At 40.3% G+C, this 25,212-nt stretch overlaps 1 protein-coding gene across 18 annotated transcripts in view; it reads left to right on the plus strand.

Annotated features, from left to right (window-relative positions):
• Window positions 1–25,212, plus strand: part of plekha7b (pleckstrin homology domain containing, family A member 7b) — a 79,077-nt gene that overhangs the window by 29,184 nt on the left and 24,681 nt on the right. For 17 of the 18 annotated variants that reach the window (XR_014623036.1, XM_084358457.1, XM_084358459.1 and 14 more), the window contains 6 exons: window positions 9,929–10,012; window positions 15,990–16,101; window positions 17,376–17,480; window positions 18,155–18,227; window positions 18,676–18,776; window positions 24,559–24,737. Coding sequence is in view for 17 of the 18 variants with exons in the window: in XM_084358457.1 (XP_084214583.1) it covers window positions 9,929–10,012; window positions 15,990–16,101; window positions 17,376–17,480; window positions 18,155–18,227; window positions 18,676–18,776; window positions 24,559–24,737 (654 nt within the window). In the remaining variant the exon portion in view is untranslated. Of the gene's footprint in view, window positions 1–5,529; window positions 5,618–9,928; window positions 10,013–15,989; window positions 16,102–17,375; window positions 17,481–18,154; window positions 18,228–18,675; window positions 18,777–24,558; window positions 24,738–25,212 lie in introns of those variants that run through there. The other variant, XM_084358452.1, reaches the window with a different exon arrangement.

The raw sequence follows: 25,212 nt of genomic DNA on the forward strand, positions 1-25,212 counted from the left end.
TTTATCAAATTAATCCCAAAACTCCAGATGCAGCGCTGCAGTAGAGAAGAGTATCCCGCTCCTCCTTCCTTTTCAGCCCTTACACTCACTTCGTCTGGTGTGTAGATATTCACTATAGGCCACATACTCTGATTTGTATTGGGTTTTATGATTTTATTTCTCTTTGGCCTCAGAAAGTCATTCAAAATTAAGTAATGAAACTTTAATATAGCATGCTTTGTTTTATGGTTGCGAAAAGTATCACTACTTTTTCAATACCATGTGTTTAAAAATTATCCACCGTGTTCATTTGGTCCACATACTGGGTGGAATGATGGCACACCTCCTCTCTACGTCACCACATGAACGCACCGTGGTAGTAGCCAGACATAGCAGCAAACAGAAGCTGCCCAAGATAGTTTCTTTAACCTAAATCTATTGACAGGTTATGTAAGCAGAAGAATAAATAAATGTACATTTTAGTAACACCTGGGTTGAAAACCAGTGAAGTTGTCCTTGAAAATGACCTAAAATTCAAAACAGTATCAACATGTTTTTCCTCACACTCTCCATAACACACACTCGCACACTTAAGATTCAGACAGTTCTTGTTAGCACAAATGAAGAGATGAAATAAAGAGGACTCCTGGTGGCTCTAGGTCATCATTATTCAGCAAGTGAGGTGCAGGATAAATCTGTGGTATTAAATATTGACTTAAAGCTGCAGGGACCCTTCATTGATTTATTCCCCAGAGCAATGCTCGCTCCAGAAAACTTCCTAACTTTTTTCTTTTGTCGCAGCACATCCCTGTCGCTACTGATCCCTGAAGATTAATGCTTTTGGAAGTCAATTTTTATTGTCGTGGTTGGAGGCATTATAAAACCACAATTTCTTTGATGAGTTGCTTCAAATCACCCTTTATAAATATTTATCAGTCAGCTTAAATTTGTGCCAATGGAGCAAAGGAAGTGCTGATGTGCTCACAGTCCTGTAGGTATCCATGTCTCGCTAAGGCCATTTTCTCTCTGCTGTAGGCAGTTACTGGAACAGTTTCAGGTCATAGCAGGCTTTAAAAAGGCCACGAATAGCAAAGCTTTTTGTGTACAGGATATGAATATGGCTTTCTGGCTCTTTGTGAAGCATGTGTTTGCACACTGAAGTTAACAACAACCAAACATTCAAAGAAATAAACGTCAGCAGAATGTGAAGAAATAACAGTGTTGACATTATTTTCAAAAACACCTATGTGCTGTGTTACTGAGATGTCTACTGAAGTTAGCATGCTAATCAGTTAGCCCTGAATGATCCTGTAATGTTATACCACTTTGTACCACAAGAGGCAATAGTCTATTTAGTCTAATACGTAAAGTTAACTAATAAGTTTTACACCTATTTTCCTTACTAAAATAAAACAGATTAACAACAACTGTCTTCATGCTCTCTTTTACCGAACTAAGACGAGCTTATGTTACTGGGGGTGACTCCCCCCATCATCCAGGGTTGCGATGCAAGAAGATTCCTGTCAGCTAATAGGGCCACCTAACTCCAGGGCTAACAGCCAACGATATCTACCGCGAAGAGTATAGTGAGCAGCAGTATGTAGTTTTGGAGCTACCGTTACCTTTAATCTCCCCTTAACAGTACTCTCTTTTTTGCTCTCCCCTTAGAGTTTGAAAAATATCATTACCAGTTAAGCAGGCATGAAATGAGATGTAACTGATGTGCAGCATCTATTTTTGGCAAAAGGTTTTAGTTCCCGGACGAGGATCCAGGTAATCAACATTTTTATTCAGAGCGATGGTTCTTTTTCAGATTTAGTTTCTGTGCACAGAGAGTAGTGTTTCCTTGGGTCTTAATTCTTTATTATTGGCCCAACAGAGGCCTTTCTCGCATTCACTGCAATACAATTAGCTGTTGCCTTGCTTATGCTTTGGAGCAACATGGCCTAAAGGACTATTGTGACTGCAGTGAAATGTGCTGTGTCAGACCAGAGTGTGTGTTGAATGTTAATAAGGTGATAGCTCTTTCAATTTCTGCCAAACCCTCTGTTTGACAGGGTTACAGACCCTGGCAAGTCCTTGCACCTGTTTCTGCTCTCCATTGGGCCTGTTAGAGCTTGTCTTTACTGCTCTTTGCCCAGTGCTGCTCGAGTGGTTCGCTGGATGGCTACCGGCTCCATAAAAGCAAAGCTCAGGAGGAGGAGGGTTTTTCATTGATGCTATTTTAAACTACTGTACATGCGTGTGTAGAGAGGCACAACTGCTCTCTAGTGGGGTTGTATTAAGTGTCTCAGACTTTCAACTCAGCGTGGGGTTTCTGCAGTTATAAACAATGAAGATGATGATGGTGATAGTAGTCAATGAGTGCAATGACAGGGAAAGGCCAGTCAGTCAGTGTGTGCTTGGCTGGATTCCCTCATTTGTGGAATCTCCCAGTAACTCTCAGTAGAGACTGCCTGGACGATTCCTCCACAAATGTCAGGGAAGTGAAGTTGAGTGGGGCTGCTGCTGCAGTGCTCTGCTATGAAACTGATAAAGGTCAGTCAACATGTGCAAATCCTGCTGCAGAATGCTTATCTCCTTAATGGCTCCCTGTGTCTAGATACTGCGCACAAACCACTCCTATTAAAGCTTAATTAATTTTGCCTGCTGGGCGCTGGGATGCTACAGGATGTTTCTGGAGGTTCATGATATCTCTCTCCCACGATGTCACGTCCTGTCTCACATCCACTCTGCCTGGGTGGGGTGTTGTACACACAGAAGTGTTTTTTACAGAGTTCAGTAAAGGTTCATGGCACCTCATTTGACCTCACGTGGTTATATCTGCAGCGCCTCTTTGATTGGCTTTGTCTTATTCTTTGAAATCTGCAGACACATGTCATCTGCTCGCTAACAGCTTGCTGATATTAATGATGCATTTGTTACAGCTAATTGAATTGGTCCGAGAATGAAGTCAGCAGTCCAGCTCGAAACAAATGATTCCCGTTGTGTGTTCTCTGGTGATTAGCTGCACAACATTGATTTTGTGTTTCACTTCACTCAGACATACAATGTAAGGCGACTACAGTATATGACATTCATTACACTACGCTGGTTTAAGAGATGAGTTTGTGTTCAGCTGCACACTCGAACAGTCAGTGGATGCCTTATCATCAATTCAGCATGGACCTTAATGTTTCTTTTAAATAGGGTTGTGCAGGATAGAGGAGTTGTCTTCGCGTCACATTAATGTCACAGAAATCTGACATATGAAATGTTCTTCATGTGGAAAATAAGATAGTATTGCCATTTCTAATATACATTTTTTAAAACAACGTTTATTGCATAATAGATAGCTTATTCTATATTGTACAGCTTGGAGTGTGACCATCGAACAATTACCTCCGCCGAGAATGTGATGTTTTTGCCCCTGTCCGTTGGTTGGTTGGTTGGTTGGATTGTTGAGAATAACACAAAAACTACTGAACAGATTTTCACAAAACTTAGATAGGATGGATCTGGATAAAGGGAGGGATCCAGGAATTTTCTCATTTTTGTAACGTTGCAGACAATTTATTTATTTTTTTGTTATTTCTCAGGGAATAATTCATATTTATTGAGATAATATCAGGCATATTCAGGTGGCTGGTATCTAAGAGTGAGTACAATTTGATGTAAATCCAACTAAAAATGCAGATCTGGTTGATTTAAATTGGCTTTATTTGATATTGCATTAGGCTTGATTGAATTTAAGGGGGCTGGTGGGTCTTGGCAGAGGTGTGTGCTCTACTGAGTTTTAAGTAGTCAAATAAAATCAGTTGCACATTTCAACATTCCAACATTATTTATCATAATATATCATTAAATGTGCCAATCGATATTTTTTTTGTATATTTTTTTGTTAAATATTGAATAAAAACATGACCTGTCAAATGAAATTATTGAAAATATTTTTTTAAAAGGCTAATAAATGATTTTTATTGAATTCACATTGTAGACTAAAATATTTTCATAAAACATTGACTTTAAGTATTTTAATTACATGTAAACGTTACATCTAATTCTGTCACATCAGTTCAATGTGAAGTCTCAATGTGTATAATGTGCGATTTGACGATGTCTACAGTGAAACATTGTGATGGACGATGACATCGTTCACGAATTTGAGGCAGCGTCTTCCCTCAGTGTTGAGGGGACACGCAGCAGTTGCGTATTAGCTCAGCACTGTAGCCGCCGCTGTGTCCCACCGTTGCTCTGACATGAATCTCCAACTTGTCTCTCCACCACATGTCCATAACTTTGTTCAGCCTTATATGTATAAAACAACATTGACCGACTAGCCAAGGAAGCTAGGCTAAGAAAACTGTGTATAAAAATGGCATGACTGAGAGAAACAGCGGCCCACGGGAAATAAACACTGCTGCCGCAATGTAGATAGAATCTTAATCTCATGTTCAGATGCAGAGGAGTAACAGGTGCTCTCACTGGCCGACTCTCAGACCCTCATGATTCATCCTCCTCCTTGAGTTTTCAGACACCACATTGTCGCTGCGATGCTTATTACTATGGCTGCATGGAGGAAAACAAGAGGCTCTTCTTTCTCATGTTCACAGCAGCGAAGATTATCGCTTGCCATGAGGGCTCTTGTTCCTGTACGTCTCTGTGGGTTGGAACTTAATTCAATCACATCGTCTGAATGTATTTAAATTAAAGAGAGGTGTCATGGAATTAAAATGCCTCTAAATAAAAAGTGTGTGGATAAAAACAGCAAACTCAACCCTCTACAGTAGATGCTCTTCAGCTTCCTAATCCTTGCTGTCTCTCTGATACAATATTTACCGCAGGCCTAACAGTAAGTCGGTACCACCTGCTCCTCTAGGCTGCATTCCTCAGGATTAGTTTCAATTCCCTCTTAGCGAAGGTTGGAGGTCAATGTTACTGTTAAACCAGTGCTTAAAAAAGTAGACACCGATGAACCTGAGGTGACCTTGAAGGGGCCCGAGAAGGTCGAGAAGTTTTACACGTTTCAATATATTTCTGGATTCTAGTTTAAATACTCAACACGCTGTTTGTCTTGTGTTTACCATCAATGTTGTGTTGCATTTGTATAGTAAGAGGGCACAGCAGAAAGCTGATGTGAATGATTGGCTTTATTACTTTAGCTGCAATGCTGCCACTCAGAGGGTAGCAGTGGTAAACCCGTGTGACACAAATAATTGATAATTGAACTGAGTAAAAAAGACCTTTCTGATTGAACAGTAGCTACACAACTTAGTATTTCCTTGAAAGGAAAAAAAAGCCTATTCCATTCTGGGAAGGAGGGAGCGAGAGGTGGATAGAGTGATGTAGAAAATGGAAAAGGGAGGAGGATCTGATAAGGGACTGAGGTATTCCCCTGATGGGAGGGAGTTACATCTCTACCATCCATTCAGCAAGTGTGGGGTGAAACTCTCAGACAGCACGCTCGAGCGGGAGAAAGCGGAGATAGAGAGCTCCCCCTCCTGCTCTCATCCTGATTCCTCCACTTTACTCTGCTCTGTGCGGACGCCAGACACCCTCTCCGCATCTTCCCACCTGCCCTGACTATTCTGAGAGGATTTCCATGACCTGCAGCACAACAGCGAGTCTAGCAGCTGATTCACGATGATTCTCACAGCAGGTGAGACTGTTTCCACTGTGTGCATGATACAGCAGAGCAGAGTGAGCAGGAAACAGGAGCAGAGTCATCTGGGCTGCTAGAGTTTGGAGAGTTTTCTTTTGGATGGTGTGATCCCTGTCTTTGATGTGTGTTATGGAGCAGATTGGAGCCTTTGTGTGTTTCTATTGGTGTAAGAAAGAGAGGGAGAGGTGTTCAAACCACAGAGCCGTGCCCCTGCTGCCCCTGCTGCCAAGACTGAGCCCTTGTGTTGGACAGGGATTACTCTGAGCCTCTTGTTTTCTGCTGAAAAACCCTGGTATGGCATGCCAGGGCTCCAGTTGTTGCAGCATTCAGAGACCTGATTTGAGCTGCAGTGCTGCTGTTTCTAGAAGAAGCTTTGGCTGAAATCAGAACCAGGTTGCTGTTCTATTCTTAGGTCACTCACCATTCACTATTATGTTTGCCTACTTTATCAACTCAGTTTATAGAAAATCCTGTATTTGCTGCTGTGTGAATAGCTAGGATCGGTCTTGTTGGCATTGTGATGTTACTTCTGCCTCTACGTAATCACTGTACATTGAGATGCCAGTCATTCTTTCTCGTCTTTATCTGGCCTAATGGAAGCTGGAACTCTATATGACCTGATGGTTAGTGTTATGGGGCCCTGTAACATGCTGATGGTGTGAGGCAGTGTCAGTGTTTGCTCCCAATGAGCAAATATTTACAAAAAAAGGGTTGTGCCTCACTGTTTTTTGTTTTCTTTTGCTGTATGATGCTACTTAGTCTCCATCGGTTGCTGTTTTATAAGAAATTTGGAGTAAAATAAGTATATATATTATAATTTCATGTATTATTTATTTTCATTTTGGTACCTTTATTTTAACAGGAATATTCGCATCGGGATTCAGAATCTCTTTTACAAGAGAGTCCTGGCTAAGACAGCAGCATAAAAAGTCCCACATAAAGAAACAAATAACGAACACAACAAACAACATAAAATGTGCACATAAAAGAAACAAGCAACTGCTTTAAAACAATCAGCAGTAATAAACTAGGGTGAAACCTAAGTAGCTTTTTGTATGGTGTAAATAAATAGCTTTATAATGATCACACTTGATCATGACAAAGTCAGTTAACTTAATAACTTAAAAATTTGCTATTGGTTTCCTTTTGATGTATTTTATCGTTAACAAATAAGCATCCTATTAGATTGAGGTTGAGATAAGTAATAACTTGGTATTGCTGTGCCTACTGTACCCTTAAGATGTTTTTGACTAGCTATTGATTAGAACTGCTGTGATTGTGAATGATTCAGTCAAAGATTTACTGCACTCAAATCAATGTCATCTTTTCAAAGAGAAGCAGAGAGCACATCGAGGTGGTTTTGTTTTTATCTTGAATGATTTATTGCAATCTATGATTTATGCCGAGTCACTACACAGAATCATATTTGTGACACTAAATTCAAGTAACTACATCTCACTGGCTCTGACAGCAAAGCTGTTTCCCCAGCGCACAATCTACTGTAGACGGCAGTGTGCTACAGCTCTTCTGCAGCAGGAGTTCATTTTCCCCTCTGGGACAATATTGTCACAAACGTTGATGGAAGCTAGTTTTCTACAAACAAATAGCCCTACTGTGCTGCAGTGTACACTTACCGGGGATGCTGCAAATTCCGTGACAAATAGTTCAGAAGTAATGCGGCTAAAACAAAAGCCTCAAAGAATGCAGGTTCCTAATTAACAGGGGATGCTGGTGCAGTGCTGTATGTGGCCCAGTGCAGCTCAGCAAACTATGAGGTTTTATCAGGAACAAGCCTGCATGTGTGTGTGTGTGTGTGCTCATGCATACGTGATCACGAGCTGTTTTCACACTAGTACATGTGTAGGTTTTATGTATTGTTTATACTTGATGTCATGCTGTTCGTGTGTGCAGAATCACTCAGTGTTATTCCTGTTCAATACACCCTCTGAACTTTTCTCAAATGTCAACTCATAAATCTTTCCACCCTGCTCAGTTTGGCTCCCCCTCCCTTTGCTGCATGATGATGCAGTGAGGCTCCACTTTCTGTTTGTTTCATTCTGCACCTGTATAATACTGAACTTTTGCTGCTGTCCTTCAGGGGATTCACCCCTCACTGTTGAATATATAGTCATTTATTTACCCTCAGTACACTTTCATTTGGGATGTAAACATGTTTATGTTAGCTATCTGTTTATCTGGACCAGTGTGTGTGTTTATGAAAAAAGCAGCATATGGATTTAGCATCTGCACAGCAGTGTTTACACTACGGTTTTACTGCACAGTATTTCACAGCTGCTGTCGAAGAGTGTTATGTGTTTTCTACTGTAATAGACTGTGTATGATGGTGATGGGAGAAGATAAGACAGGGCTGGGGGGGAAAAAATACACTACTAACAAAAGCCAGATATGAAAGCATAATATTGCAGTACAGTACACAGACTCAAGTCAAGATACTGCAGTCTCACTTGCAGTTTTGGATCTTTATAAAGAGAAAAGATGAGGTATTAGTACCTGTCGAGTAGTAATTTAATGACAATTAATTGAATTTGTATTAGAATTGATATTCAGTGAAATAAGTGTAATCGAACAAAAAACAAGTAACTTTCTAAAAGCTTATTTGTTTCTTCTTTGTTTCTTATATCTTCTTTAATAAGAAAAACATTTCCTCCCCGTCACTTTCAAACAGTGAAATACTGACAGCTAGACTAAGAAAAAAAATTAAAACTAAACTTAAAACATAAAATGAAAACACACAAGTCATTCAAGTGAAGTCCTGAGTCTTTAACTTCCAAGTCAAGTCAAATTATGTCAATTTCATTTATATAGCCCAAAATCACAATCACATTGCCTCAGTGAGCTTTACAATCTCTACAGTGAATGACCCTCGATTCAAGTAAGGAAAAGCTCCCCCGAAAAAAGAAACCTCAAGAGCCAGAGAGGAGGCATCCCTTTCCCAGGAGAGGCATGCAGTAGATGTCGTGTGTACAGAACAGATCAACAAAATCATAGAGTAAACAGGATACAATGACAAAATATCTGATACAAGTAGATTATATGAAATATATGTGAAAGAAGACGACTGAGCCACACGGCCTCCCATCAGAGTCGAGTCTCAAGTCATTTATTTACCGTCAAGTCAAGTTGCAAGTTATCAAAACAGTCACTTGAGTCGACTTAAGTCAGAGTCCACATCTCTGTCAGTACACAAGATTACAGAACTTTATATTCATAAGAAGAAGACATATCTCCTCACTATAGTTAGAGAAAACACACAGGCTGTTGGATATTATAATATATTATATTTATAATTAGAGAGGAGTTACCGATGCTTTACATTCCTCCAAAACATTATACTGTATAATGTCTCTACAGAACTCAAGTTAGCGTTTATATGTGATTACAAAATAATATTGAAATTTGCACTGTGGATGAGAAAGGCGACAGCATCTCAGGGGATGTGTCACAGTTTGAGGGGATAATGGATTGCAGCGCTGAATACCAGAGGAAACAAAGTAATCGTGGATAACCGTACACCTTTGTTTCAGTCATGGAGTTCAGTAACTAGTGATGGAAACTAAATTAAATGGAACGTTAAACACAATTAATGATAGGAGCTTAATCTGCCTTGAAGGTTGATGATAAGGTTGGGCATGGTAATAAATACATCAGTTATTAAACATGGATTAAATCTCTTTTTTTAGACCATAAGGAACTTCAGAAGAAGTTAATCAATATGATGATGCTTCAGTGAGTCAAACCAGGGTTGTTGATCTTCCCTTCAATGCTGCAAAACAGTGTGTGTTTACTAGATATTTTCTGTGATTTTTGTTTATTTTGTTGTAAAATTGTAAATAAAATATCTCAAATCTTGCCTTTGCCTCGTTACATATACGTTTTCAAAAGATGACAATATATAGAAACAGAGTCATGGCTCAATATTTTAATCCTGTCAACACCAGCACCAGCATCCACTTATCTGTTTCTTATTCTATCCTTTGACAATAACATGCATTCATGCTCTAGTTAAAGCAATGAATGGCCCCATCTAACTGAAATCAATAAAGCCTGGCGAGCTGGCTAAAGGAGAGTGCTGAGCCTTGCGCTTTTTTTAAAAAAGAATCTGAGCTGTGGTTCCCCACCTGGCTGCAGTGCTACCATAGCTTCTTTTGCAGTCGGCTGAGGCGTTCATTGCGAGCTAAACATTTTGTAGCATACATAGCGTCTTGAAAGACACGATCAGGAAGGAATGTGATTAAGGCCTTGACACTAATTTTGATTTCCCTCCATCCTCCCTCTTCTGTTCTGCAGCCACAACCTTAGGGCGACATCCTTTCGGCACCCTGTGACTGGACAGATTTCACCTGAAAACACAGAATACACACTACAAGACAGGTAAGTAAGTCTTTTCTCCCTGAGAATGATGCATACACTGCATGCTTAAATGCCCTGATGGTTTAGTTCAAGGTCATGCAGTGGGAGTCCAGGAATAGACTGGGAAATGGCCTGTCACTGTCCCCGATAAAGCATATCACGACGAGGGGGGAGATGTCTGTTCTCTGCAGTAACAAGCAGAGCAAGAGCAGTTTATCAGGAAAATGAGCTGCAGTCACAGTCAAAACAATAAAAAATCAAATTAGATGTTATTAAATGCATTTCCATCACATCATTCATAAATGACTGCATTGACTTGTCAGTGGCTTTGGATCCCAGAGACTCTTAAGTATTATTCCTCAAAGTACTGCCGTAATAGGATTTATGGTAATGGAAAAGCTGACGCTCACATATGCTTTTGACTGTGTTCATATCACATCTGGAGTCATGAATCCATCTCATCAATCAGCCAAGTCATGCTTATGCTGGCTGTATTTTTTCTGGTGCATCATATCTTTTCTCATTTTAGTTGAAGTCATAAAAATGGAAACCTGAGTCTGTGACTGACACACTGATAGAAAGTTGTCTTTTTTAAGAGAGAAACTTTTTTGACATAAATATTCTATCAACAGAGAAATGTTGAGAATTGGATTCATTCTAGATGTTGTTTTCAGGACACTACAGTCTATGTCACCGTGGCGTGGCATTTGGATTTATCGTCGTTTTATGTCATTGTGTGAATCTCATCCTGCAAAGCCATCAAAGCTGTACGGCAGGTTTAGAGTGCAATATAAGGCAGCAGGTGTCTGATCGTATTTAAGCTGGCTGCTGTAAGATGATCACGCATAGCACCGATTCCACGGAGACAAGAATGTGACTCCACATTCTCACAAATTAAAACACGGCCTCTTAAAGCAACGCAAAACTGATTGTGATTCATCTGCATCCTCCGCTGTCATTCATTTGCTAAAACTCTTCGTTATCCTCAGTTCAGTTCCGTTGAGCCACGGATTTGTATACCAGCATATTTTCAACAGTCGCAGAAGGAGGCTTTTACTTTGAAATGTGACTCATAATCTCTTTAAGCTATGGTAAGAATAGCATCAGTTATCAAGGACAAGGATGTCATGAAACAAGCAGCACAAGGTTAAGAAAAGTAGTCTCAGCATGCAGCAAGCATAATAAAATGTTTGCATACATAAAAGCAAACGCAGATACGTGCTTATAGACTTCAGCTCTGCTCCATGGCTTTGACATAGATAACCACAGCTGGCCAGCAGACACCAGGAAATAGCTACATGTGAGCCATCTGTAAATGTAACCTTTGATTTACAATTGATCTGTAACCTTTGATTTTTTGTATTGATCTGTTGATCAACAGCTTATTCTGACTCACACTCCTAAAAAAAACATTTATTTGGCAATATTGATGCGGTGGACAACACATAACACAATTTTGGGCTTTGCTTATATCCATCATAACAGCTTCCTCTGACTTCCAGTCTTTGTGCTAAGCAAGACCACAGTAAACACATCCTATAAATGTAAAATAAGTTGTGTGACTTGATCCCTTTGATCAGTTTAAGAATTTAGTTACAGACGCTACAATATTTCACAACGTCGTGTTCTGTTTTACCACAAATCTTTACGTAGGGCTGTGCGGTTTGACCAAAATCTCATATCCCGATATAGGTTTTCATATTCAGATTGTCATGCTGATCAAAGATGGACCCAAATGCAGGAGATGGCAGGCAGGAATAGCTATGTTCACTCTTGTCCATGTTTGTTTGTGTTGCCCCGATGCAAATGTCCTGCCTGCGTCCATGCCGTGCTGAAGAATGCAAAGAATTGTCCATTATAAAAGATAATAAAAGATATTGTCATAAAGAGTGTGATTTGGACAACAAAATAATAAATAATAGCAACATACTATGTAACGATAGTTGTATTTCTGTTGTCATACAATATATATCGTCAATTCACATGGTCCTGTCTTGAAGCAGCTACATAATAGAATTATGTGTGTCTTGTGTAAAGTTATCCAGAAGAGGAGAGATATTAAAAAGGCAGCTTTAGCACAGATGTAGGTCACTTCAGTAACAATGTAGACAATACAAAGTGAGTAAATTTGAATTTTAACTAGAGCACTGTCTGCTCCAAACCACTCTGTGTTGCAGTTCACACACCGCTAACTGCTGCTTAAGGTTACTTTTTCTTCCAAACCAAGTCTATTTACTTTATTGCCATACTTTTGAGCATCTCTCACCCTTCTTTTCATAATGCTGTTTAGTTTAGAGCGTGACAGCTGGGTCGCAGTCTCGGTCTTGAATGTGTGCGACACAAGCATGACCTCGCTGTGGATGCGAAACGTCGCTTCTGTTCACTCTCATGATGATGTTATGGACTTCATTCTGCGCACTCTGATATCTGAAAAGGAAGTTGGATTCTTCCATGAATCTCTGACTCAATTCCAAGTCAGGAGAACCTCAGTTTGTTCCCTGGAGAGCTTTATCGGATTGAGGGCAGAGCAGGAAAAAGAGCTTCAGGAGGCCCTTCCCCACGGAGAGGTCGATCTGCCTGGGCTTTGCTGGCCTGAAGGCTCTGACTTTGTTATGGATTATCACACTATGATCAATTCCTCAGCTCTCCTCATGTACCCCCCACTGCCTGAAAGGATTAAGAAACGTCAAATGTGCCCTCATTTCCATCAAAGCAAGAGAGGCAGGGAAAGACAGAGCTTAGTGTCTTTCCCCCTTCGACACTTTGTGATGTGAAATATCGCTCCTCTCCACCACATGCCACAACAAATCTCCTGGGGAACCATTCCAATGACAGTGGTGGTAAACAGTATGAAAGCTTCACATAAAACAGCACAGTCCCCTTGATACGACAGAAACATCCTGTAAAAAGGCTGGCTGCAGTCCAGACTGTGAGTGCGCATACTGTAAGTTTTGTTTCACTGTAGTCTCTCTCTTTGTCACGTTGTTCTGCCTTTTTTTTGCTTTAGCCTCTGACACACATGTCTAGCTTATCCCCTTTTCCTTATCTCCAGTGTAGTGCAGCACACAAAGTAGGAAAAAACAACAGAGTTAGTGCTGCTTTTAACCCATTTGAGGATGCAGTTAGTGGTTGTCAGAGAGACAGGTCACACATTGTTTCCTATTGTGAGCTCACTCTTGCCGTCAGGAAGAGGCTCTTCTGTAGCGTACAGTTGCATATTAATTATACGAGTTGCGTGGCTGCAGATGAGTTTTCAAAATTAGAAATGACCCTTCCTCATACCTTCTTTTTGGTCTGCGAGAGGGAATATTAGCAAGTCATTATTCAAATGAGCTAGGGCTGAACAGTTTATCAAAATATTATGGATATGACAGTGTTGCCATGTGCAATATTCAAATAGCAGTAGCTGCAAATATTTGATGAAGGTAAAACGTGTAATAACATTCGATTAATAATGAAGCATTATGGTGCTACAGAGATGCCCCAGCCAAAAAAAAAAAACATTTTCTGTAGAAATAAGGGATCAAGCTTCATTTGTACAGACCCCAGCAAAAATCACATCATCATCATTGTTTGTGGCTGTGCTGGTTCCAGCATCACAGTAATGTTATGCTCCTGGTATCTTTGCTTACAGAGTTTCTTAAGAAGAGTGTAATTAAGCACTTATAAATTCAGGTCTTATAAAGCTAACAAGAAATCTACAAGTAGTGCAGAAGAGCATCACTGAACTCATAACTTGTCAAATATTGCATTTATTGGGCTAGGTTTAACTAGTAACACACTGGAACAAGAGGATGAAGCTACAGGGAGCATCTGATCACCGAAACATGATGACAGAATTGTGGTAAAATATTATCTGATGCGGCATATTATCTGAGTCGTTACGTGGAGATGTGAGGTTCAGAGTTTGGCATAAGCAACATGACAGCACTCCAACCTGTCCCAGGTTGTGTTATGGGATGGTTGGGTTTGTGGTTCAACAGCAAGGACAGGCCATACGGCCGTCAATAACGTTGTTGCTGACCAGTTGCACCTCTTCTTGGTCACAGCTTCCTCATTTTGAAAGGGCTCCTTACAGCAGGAAAATGTAACCATGACATTAACTTTTATTTTTATCTAGTGGTCTGCACAGCCGCCAGATTTAACCCAGGAGAGCACCTTTAAAATGAGGTGTAACAGGAGGTCTGGAGGATTTGTGGATGAACAATCTGCTGGAGCTACATTTTATCACTTAATCAGCTCTGCCTTAAACTCTGAAGGAATGTTTCTGTGACCTTGTATAATCAAATTGATCCTTGCTGTCCCATTACCTGTGATGCATCTCCTTATGAGCACATTCCTTTTGGGGAAAAAAGTAGATTAAATGGGGCCGTGAATATTACAGAAAAGATACTGCTGGACATCCAATATGGCCACTCACAAACCTGAATTTCTAGTCTCATATTCAAAAGTGCAACCCTGACCATTTAATTCAGCCTGTGCCCATTCTACTTAAAGCAGCCATAATGTTTGGGCATACAGAGACATCAAGCCTCGGGAGGTTTGTCAGTGATTGTCACAGTAACTATAGCCTAACCGTTGAGCTGCTTTGTTGTCACATTTTTCTGTGTTTCAGATCAAGACTTTCCTCTGGTTAACCAAGTTGTCTCTGAGGAAATCTATGATGCAACACTCTGAAAAGGCTTGATGTAATTTATGGAAAACGTTTCACTTCTCTCACTTTTTATATTTAAAATTGTATTATAATCCTAGTACACTGCCATCTTCTTCTACATTGGTGTTGAAGGATATAGCGCAGTAATTACCTCAATGTCAACGGAGATGGTCCCATTTGTATCCTGCCTCTGTGTCATTCTCGGCTGAAGGTTGGATCTGTTTACCACCTCATTCCATTAACCTTTAGGAGTTACTCTATTTTAGGTATTACAAAAATAGTTAGTGGTACAATGTTGTGTAGCCCCCGCAGTAAGTTGCTCAAAAAAAAACAGAACACTTCTCTCATACTGTCCAGTGCTGCAGCACTGTATGAAACACTCTGTTTTAGCTCCTGTCTCTTTAAGCCCCCCCCCTCCCAAATACCCAGTCTGCTCTGAATGGTCAGCTCGCACACACCTGAGCCAGCACTGCTTACTGTATCACTGGTCAGCTCTGTCATGGTTTTAGCTCCCAGTTAGCCTCACTCCTCAGTGAATATAGGCGTAAATTATGCAAATGTGTGACCTGGTGATGTAGTGTGATGTCACAAAGTCACGGAATTAAAGGCACTTCAGGAGCAGTGTTTTCCGTGGGAGAGAGGAGCTCCCGTAACACACATTTATTTATACATTTAACAGTTCAAGTTGCAAATAGGTACAAACAACAGCCAATTATTCACAAGTCATCAATCACAGCTAAATTAACCACACTAACAAGCGAAAAAATGATTTATTACTAAATTGATTTCAATATGGTAATGACACAACAGGGAGGTAAAGCACTGAAGATCTTGGGGCACACAGGTAATAAATAATCCTCAAAATACTATGTTTCACTTACTGTTGGGGTTAAGAAGATGTTCTTATAATTACACCAACAGTGATGCTGACTTTGAAACCCTAGATCAGGAGGAAACAGCCACTACTTTTCTTTGCAGATGTCCAAAGAAGTGTGTGTTTTATCCGTGTTTATGGTTTCAAGACAAGGCTTTGGCTCTTTGTTGTTTGTTTTTGTTATCCGGGTGTGTATAACATGTGTGCCCCGGGGTGCTAGTCTGCCAGTGTCATCGGAGTGTTTGGAACACGAAGCTTCCTCTATTAACACATCCACTGCGAAGCCATTGGCTGTGACAGGTCGCGTGGCGGTGTCAGGAAAGAGTCATATCCTTTATATGTGAAAGCTCAGCACAGGGCCACGCTCTGTTTCCCACCGTGTCTTTATTTTGTCAGAGGAGGGAAGGAATATCACAATCCAGTGCTTCTCATCCTGTGTCTGTCACGAATCTCCTTCTTCTCAACTGTAGGATAGAAGCCCGTATGTCCAAGTCGGCGGCCACTCAGAGATCCCCCAGCATGGTCACAGAGTCCTCCAAGGCTGTGACCTCAGTGGCAGTGGATGTCACCCCAGGGTCAAAGGTGAGCATCAGTGTTTCTCTTTGCCGAGAGGTCAAAAGTTGATGTCGAGCATGTGTTAGTTTTGCTGTAAGACCTAGAATAGAAAGAATGTATAACAACACCTAAAGAGATAATTAATCCTTGATGTTTTTTCATGTTTTCTTATTGACATAACTGACCAAACATTTCTTTTGAGGGTGGAGAATTGCTTTAGGAGCTCACTTGATAACTGTCAATGCTCATGTTGATTAATTGCTTTAATAAACTCCAGAAGACATTATCTCATTCTGATTAATGGCTTCAACGAGAAGTAATTTATTCATTTTTCCAAATGCACATCCTGTGGGACTGAACAGGGGTGCGGTGTTGTGTTAGACTTGCTGTGTTTTCCACAGCGATCATGGACATTTTTGCTGCAAACATGTTTTGTCAGTGAATGTGGGAGACACCACAGAAGCACAGGACAGTAATACATTCACAGAGAAGTCTGAATGTGTTAATGCTACCTCGGGGAGCCACAAAAAGACCGTTGAACTTTTCACACAGTCCCACTTTACTTTCACAGTTGCAAAAACAACACACCTTAATGCTGGAGTACATTTCAGTGCAACTTAATGTGAAAAACAACTATCCATTTAATGATTTGAATTTTTTAAACTACTGAAACAGTCCCTCGGATGTGAGTTGTGCTGCTTTTCTTTGTCTTATATGACAGCACACTAAATATCTTTGGGTTGTGAACTGTTGATCTAACAAAACAAACAATATTGAAGATGTTACTTCACGCATTTGGAGCTTTTGAAGGACATTCTTAACAGTTTCTTTCTAATTCTTTGTAACAGCAAGTTGACACATGAACCACTGTGCCCTCACACCTGAGTATGATTTCATTCTTACAGATAATATGTAGCCTGGAATGACCTTGTCTGAAAATATGCCAGATTATAAATGTATACACACATCCACAGGAATAGACAGCTGGTATTTCCTCTTTTCCTCATGGGTGTTCAAAGAAGGAAGTTCCAGGAAAGAAGGACAATTTATTATTTCAAGAGAATGTTTCTCTCTTCTTTCCAAGAAGGTAATCAGTGCTTCTCAAACTTTTTCTGCCATGCCCCCCTTCAGGGGCCAATTTTTTTTTCTCAAACCCTCAGTTTGAGAACCACTGGTGTACACTCTACTACTCCCTATTAATCACTCTGTTACCTCAGGTAAGCACAGTAAATTGGCTCACAGTTCTCCTCAGCAAAGCTTCCACATAATGAACTCTTCTGGTTTTTCTTTGCTGTCTGCAGGGCTCCAGAAGTACGGGGAAAGTACACAGTTTTGGCAAGAGGGATCATGCTATTAAGAGAAACCTCAACATCCCAGTGGTGGTGAGAGGCTGGCTCTATAAACAGGTGAGTCTGAAACCCCACCTGTGATGTATCCAGGAGCACATGTGAAAGAGTCACCACTTGTTCAAATCAGTCACAGTAGTCACATTAAGTTTACAGTCCCTGCAGAAAGTGAGATTCTCCATCTGTCTGGAGTAGAGCAGGAGCTGGATAAACATGACAGTTTACATCATTGTTGTGAGCAGTTAGTGGTTCATCGGGGTTCCCTCTTTCCCTGAATCTGGTCTTTGTCTTTCTTATTCTTTGTAACAATATCATTTTGTGAAGAACATGATGTTCTGTGAACTATAACATTTACAAAATGAGCGCTCAGACTGCCTTTATTAAACCAGTTTAATCTGGACCTGAGTGTCTCACGAGAGCTCATAATCCTAAAAAGTATAAGACAAAAAGGCACAGAAGAAACCCAGAGTTTGAGACCTACAAAACTGAGTTAAATGAGGCTGCAGCTTTGTGCCAAATCCTGCAAAGAAAAAGATTAAATGAAATGCACTTATTGTTCTAATGATATGCACACACACACTCACACACACACACACACACACACACACACACACACACTTCCTCGCTGCTAACGAGTGCTATGTTCCCAAACTACGCTTTTTAATTAAAATGTGTCCCTGCGAGGAGGATTTCTAAATACTCAGTGTTTCGTGCTTTTCCCCCTTCACCTCCAGGACAGCTCTGGAATGCGACTGTGGAAAAGGAAGTGGTTTGTTTTGTCAGACTACTGCTTGTTTTACTACAAAGGTGAGTCTCTGAAAAGTGCACTTGGTCAGAGTTTAATTATGAGATCAGACATACAAACCTTTAGTGATACATTTCTTGATCAATGACAACGTATAATTAGATGTTTGGCATATCTATCTCTTACTCTTGCCAGCTTTCTCTTCCTCCTTCTTCTCCCTCCTTATTAACTCGAGTGTCTTATTATGGGATGTAATTTGTGCTTGTGTTTGCCGTAGTATCTACCTCCTCTGCTGCATTAATCACACTGAATAATAGATAAGCCACATGCCACCTCGTGCCACGCGCTGCCACACGGCCTCTCCCAGACAAGAGTCACCCATGAATTATGCCGCACTAATTTTCCTGCTGTTCATAAATCTGCAGTCACTCGTAAACATCGTTAAAGATCCTGGCAGAGTTAGAGTTTGTTGTTTTGGATGCCTGTAACAGTACCTGTTTATTTTCACAGACAGCCGAGAGGAGTCGGTGCTCGGCAGCATCCCTCTGCCCAGTTATGTCATTGCACCAGTCGAGCCCGATGACCACATAAACCGCAAATACGCATTCAAGGTAACACTGAAGTGGCATTGAATCAGATCTACATAAGGAGTTGTTATGTCTATGTGTGTATAGCCAGTGAAACGTGTTCATTTATAGTTTTTCTAAGAACAGTCACTGCTACATCAGCATTTGATAGCAATCCTCACATGCTGGGTACCCCTACTGTGGTCCCTGAAACACAGGAAGGCTGGTTGGGTACTCCCTGCTGCCTCCGTTGCATTTTCATTTCTCCTTCATGTTTTTTTCTTTTAATACCGTCTGTGATTCACTGTTAGGCTGCACACTGAACTTCAGTATGTGAGTGCCAACAAACATGTTTCTCTAGCACAGAGCATCAAAAACGTCAAGTATCAAAAAGCTGGAATCAGTTCAACGTTTTTTTTACTCATTGTTTGATCATATATTTCCTCATTTCCTTGTATTTATAGATTTTTTTTTTTTACTAATGTAGTTAAGGCCACTTAAGGCTGCTTGTATAACAGTATGACAACATAAAAAAACGATGTGTTTGGGTTATTTTATTACATGAACACTCAAAGACAGAGAACCATTTTCGGAGCACCTGACTCTCCTGTATGTATTTTGTTCTTCCTCCTCTATTCTAGCAGTCAGCATCAAGTGCCATAAATCATTTGATTCAGCAGGACCTTGAGTTTCAGTCTGGCTAATTTAAAATCCCAATTTCACATTTGCTTTGACAAAGAATGGATGAACTTAACAGAATTTTTAAATGAATTAAACCATTGAAAATTTAGTGTTTTTTTTTTTTTTACTGTGAACTCAGACAGAACCTCAGGAAGTTTAGTTTTTTCCTTAAAGAAATGTACTTGGATGGTTTAGACTCCCATTTGAAATGTGTTTTTTTGTGAAAAAACAGTTGTCTATATTTCATTTACTGACCATGTAGATGTGTCCCAAAAAAGGTTAAGAGTAAATAGAAAGGTTATCAAATCATAACAGAGGATACTGAAACAAGGGTGATTTTTTTTTTTTCAGAGAAATATACAGTATTATCCATTGAACATGGAGAACTGTTGGTCCAGAGGAAGAAACTATTTGGGTTTCCTTGACAAATCAATACTGCACAATGTGCTCACTTCAATCACTTTCACTAAAGAGACCCTGAATGACCAAACAAGACATGTGCGATACCACTGAAAAGCTGAGAAACCTTTTACATAGTTTTTAAAGCATATGGATGGGATTAGCTATTAAAATTCAACATTATTCAACATTTTAGAGCAATAGCTACAGGTATTTGTGGCTGGCAGTAGCAGTCTATGTTTTGGGGGGTTAACAGAAAAAAAGGTTTTGAATTTGAAAAACAAATTCACAAAATAAGGAAGGGATAAATGTACTGTTACTGATACTGAACTCACGTTCACATTGTTGTTAGAGAAAGAGTTTGCATTAAACTGCAATGTAAAGAAAGGCAAATTAAATCAAACACGTCCTGTTACAACTTTTTGCTGCTTGATACAAAAGTAAAACTTGCAAGGTTCTCATTTTCCATGACTAATCTATAAGAGAAGTCTGTCTGATATGAGATCATTTATTCTGATTGGGTTCTTGGATACGTGGGAGTTAGTTGCTTGTGAGTGACATGCAGGCTCTGCATGCACAGCAAACATTCATTGATCATTCTTGATCAATTCATCAACCAAAAGCAAGGCCTGGTTTGGTTGTTTGAACAAATGCACTCGGTACAAAATCACCCCTCTCATTCAAGAATGATTAATTATTTCCAAATAGAGCTATCCAAGTTGCTAAGTGAAAATTCCTGTATTTCTTCATATCGTAATGTATATCACAGATAACCAAAATATCACAATGTCACTTTTTTCCAATATTGTGCAGCCCTAACACAAACCCTGTAGTTGATGTTACAGGGTGGCTGCAGCACAACCCTTCTGGTACAATTACTAAAGAGTTGATGATGTGTGCATATCTGCCCTTCAGGTGAAGCGGACTTGTGCCTGCTCTGATTTTATTCACTTATTGTGAGCAGTGGCTGTGTTTCAGTAGCCCCACCATTGTGCTGGAGAGGCTGCAGCAGGGCAGTCTTCAGTACAGTCTCCACAGTGTAAAAGCTTTGTTCTTTTACTGAAATCTGAATGGCATAAAACTTGCTCGTAGTACTGCACCTAATATAGCCAGCCCACATTTTGGTAACAGTGTCATTCATATCTGGAAGTGCGACAGAACATTTTCTTGCATTGCGGCAAAAAGTCTTTTTCTCTCTTTCTTCTGTGAATTCTGCCAGAGGACAGCAAAGGGATTCATGTCTTTTGGTTACAGCAGGAGTGTTAACATTATCCAGCTCCTCCTTTGTGGAAACACAGAGCTTGTTGCAAAGAACAATAGTGCCTGAATGTTTGATGCACCACTGCAGCTTCAGGGCATTCTGCTGCAATCCGTTCAGCTCCTTTGTACTTTGGCTTTTGTTCTTGTATTCTGTGTGTGAGCATGACTGTGTGTTCTTGTGTGGTACATATCTTTTTTAAGATCATATTACATACAATGGATTTGTTTGATAATTGCGCTGTGGGGGATATTAATTATACATTCAGCCTATTCACCGTCTCCTCCCACCACTTGCAGGGGAGTGTGTGTGAGGTTAGAGGAAATGAGCCAGGGCTCTGCTGTACCTCCCCGTATTTAAGAGATCTCTATTCCCCTCGGCTCTCCCTGAGCCATCATGCATTAAAGAGCAGAGGATTCATTACGCGTATCTGAGGTGCTTTGGAAAAATTTCTGTTACTGCTAAGTAAGCTTGACAACAGCTCATCCGGTGTTTGACGTTGTTCGACAATGAGATGTTTCAGAATGACTTGTACAAAGAATTACAGACTACAGTTACTACGATAAAGGACTAGAGATGGTGACACTTGAATTATTCTTTAAACCAATTGAATTAGCACTTGAGTGGAAATATAAGAAAACATAATGTGTAAGTTGGTACAGTGCTTATCTGAAATATTCATACTGTGTGGTGAGGCCATGATTGTGTGTCTGATTGTAAGGAATCGAAACACTTTTGATGCTCTCATTCTTGCTTCTGTGATGACTGCCACACGACTACAGCTGGATCCATTTCTGTCCTCTCTTATTGAGTCAGCACTGATCTGCTGTAACTTCCTGTTTTCTGTTCACCTATTTTGGCTCATCTCACTGTGTTTCTCTCATTCCCTGTTGGTCAATTGCCTCCCATTGTGACCCGGTGTGTGTGCGCGGGCGGAGTGAGTACTGTTCTCTGCGGGGCGGCCATCCTGAATCACACAGGCTTCCTGTCTTGCATGAATAGGTATTTGATTTCACTTGAGCCTCATCAGTGGACCGCCATACTCAGCTCATTTTGTTTCATATCATGCTAGTAGCTGCTGGATGCACATTTTCTAGATGTGCATCGAAGTCTCATCGTGTACAGGCATGACTGCAGTCACCTTTGGACAATGCCAGAATCACTGGGGTGCCATTAGGTTTAGTAAACAACTTCACTGTGAACTTTTTGGGGGGGAATTCACACATTTGTTTCAGTACTGTCCTCCAGTAAATTGGATTTTAAATGAAACAGAAAATTGCACATTCAGTGCATCATTCTTCTTATAGTTTCCAATTCTTAGACAGTGACAGAGCACAACGGTTACTCATTTGATCAATCTCGTAAATGTATACGCTCAGTGGCTCTGGTATTTGTCTTGTCAGGCTTCATATCACTTATCACATCCTCATTATGATTGGAGTGGTGGGACGACAGGGTTTCCCACTCTTCTCTGATTTCATTGCATTTCTTTGGATGTTTGTTGCCATCAGCAATTTGCCCCCTGCTGTACTTACAATACTTGTACAATAGAAACTACAATATAAGCTATGAACTCGTTTCTCTACGTCAGGTCCCTTGTTGGGTTTACGGCGGAGTGTTTGGCTTCTCACATATTCTCACATAAAGATTAAATGATTTTGGTTACACTTAATAGTAGGGTGCTCATATTAAAGGAGACCTATTAAGCTTTTTCATTCTTTCCTTTCCTTCAGTGTTTTATATAGGTTCTTGTGCATGTAGTTAGTTAAAAAGTTAAAAAGGTCAAAGTCTGCACCCACAGAAGCTCCTTTCTCCCACAGAAAACAATGCTCCTGAAACGCTTCGTCAGTAGTCCCGCCTTTAATTCCATGACTTTGTGATATCACACTATGTCACCATATCCTACATTTGCATAATTTGTGCCTGGCAGCTAGTTTGACACCTTTAGCACAGCTGCTCTGTTGATGTTAACAGTGCTGGCTCAGGCATGTGTGAGATGGCCAGTCAGATGAGACCGGGTATTCAGGAGGGGGGGCCTTAAAGAGACAGGAGCTAAAACAGTGTCTCAGACAGAGGGGGAATACAGTGCAGCAGCACCGGACAATATGAGAAAACTGACTCATGGCTCAATGCCTAAGCTCGTGGCTTAGGCATTAAAGCAAACCTCTTCTAGTCGCAACAAACTAAAATAAAATTATGAACCTGAATGAGCATAATATGTCTCCTTTAACTATCAGCTTATTGCCTCATGACCACATCTTACTTTACATATTTTACTACTAGGCTACTAAAATTTTGAACCTGCCAGTAAGCTAGTGAAGTGGGCTTTTTTTAATTAACAGACTGATTAAAAGGCTTCCTTTACAGTTAAGTCATCTTTGCACTAAGTACTGTATACATGTTTATTTTTATTTATTTATTTTGAACAACTTACAACAACAACTTAGCATAAACAGACATAAACGAGGGCAGATCATAAGAGCAAAGACAACCATAAGCAGAGAGTGATTTCAGAAACAGGACAACAACAGTAACTATTACATTGTTCTGGTTGTGAGGATACATATGATAAAAAAGGACTGTATCCTCATAAATAATAAATGACCCTTTTTCTGTCACTGCGGATATATGTTTGCAGATTGTGTGTGTTGTTGTAGCTGCATGTTGGGGTATAGGACTCAGTGAAGATTGCAGACTTCCCACTACATGTGCAGTATATTGCAGTTAAGTCTTGTGACGTGAATGCTCCTGTTGTATTGTCAGCAGTTATTCATGAATTGTGAAGTGACAACTAATGCGAAACAAAAAAACATTACTTACTAATCATTTGCACACTTTTACTGCATATAAAGTCAATAAGGACAACATGTTCTGCAGATTTAGATTGAGACCGTACTCTATATGATTGTGAAGGAAGAAGAAAATAATATTTGGGAAGAAACAATAGGAAATGAAATACTCATTAGCTATGAAACTGTGCAAAGGACAGATCTATAACCACCGCATAGAAATAACAGAAGGCAAGATAATGTGTGTTGTGTGTGTGTTTATCCTGAGTAGTAACAGATGCCCATAATAGCCTTTTCGTTGCTACTCTATGGTTGTTTGCTGCTGTTGCTGTCTAATTATGTGTGCTACAGGGATTTTATATTTTTTTGCATAAGCTTTTCTTGAAAAGCAGTTGGAAAATATAACCTGTGAAATGATTTTTTTTGTGTGTGTGTGTGGCCAGAAACAGCTCAGTGTTCACATTGTTCCTGCTGCAGCACACTGCTCCCACCCTGTCCTTTTTTTTTTTGCAGTATTGCTGCAAACTTTGTCCTCACTTAGGTGACAGCTGTCAGTCTCAGTAAACATGAAAGCAAAGTTTTCCACTCATCAGCCTCCCTGGCAGCTTTTTCCTGTCTTCAGTAAGAAGTTCTCATATCCATCCTCTCTCTTTCTCCCCCCTGATCTCTCTCTCTCTCTCTCTCTCTCTCTCTTTGATAGGCGAGCCATACAGGAATGCGCTCCTACATTTACAATAAGAACTCTGTGATTGGCTCGCAGGCAGAACACTGCGGGATGCGGACATATTTCTTCAGCGCGGACACACAGGAGGACATGAATGGCTGGATCCGGGCCATGAACCAGGCTGCGCTGATGCAGCAGAGTCACACCATAAAGAGGTTGGTCTCGCTCTACAGAGTAGGATTCACTTCTCCCATTGGCTGATTTTCATCTCCCCTTTCATTAAGGCCAGCAGTCTCTGTGAACTGAATATGTCCTGAGAAATTATTATAAAGGGAACCTGGGTGTCTACCAAATAGTACTCTTTAGTCATCAGTTGACTAGTCCATAATGTGTTGAGGTGCTAATGTATTAATCACAGTCTAAGTTTCATAACTGAAATTCACTCTTTTTCTCACCTACATGGGCTTTAGTTTATCAGCATGAGCAGTTTTTCACAGCAGGTCCAACCCTGTCCGTCTGTTCTGGGGCACTGAGATGTCTGCAGTTTCTCTCTCTCTCTCTCTCTCTCTCTCTCTCTCTGTGTGTGTGCATGCGTGTAAAATGCACCTGGGTCTGGTATAGATGAGGCTTAAGAGATGTTCTACTGTAGAATATGTTTTTATAACACTTATCACGTTGCACAAAGCAGAT

The sequence above is a fragment of the Pagrus pagrus genome (genome assembly GCF_965226575.1).
Source record: "Pagrus pagrus genome assembly, chromosome: 1".
NCBI classification, from domain to species: domain Eukaryota; kingdom Metazoa; phylum Chordata; class Actinopteri; order Spariformes; family Sparidae; genus Pagrus; species Pagrus pagrus.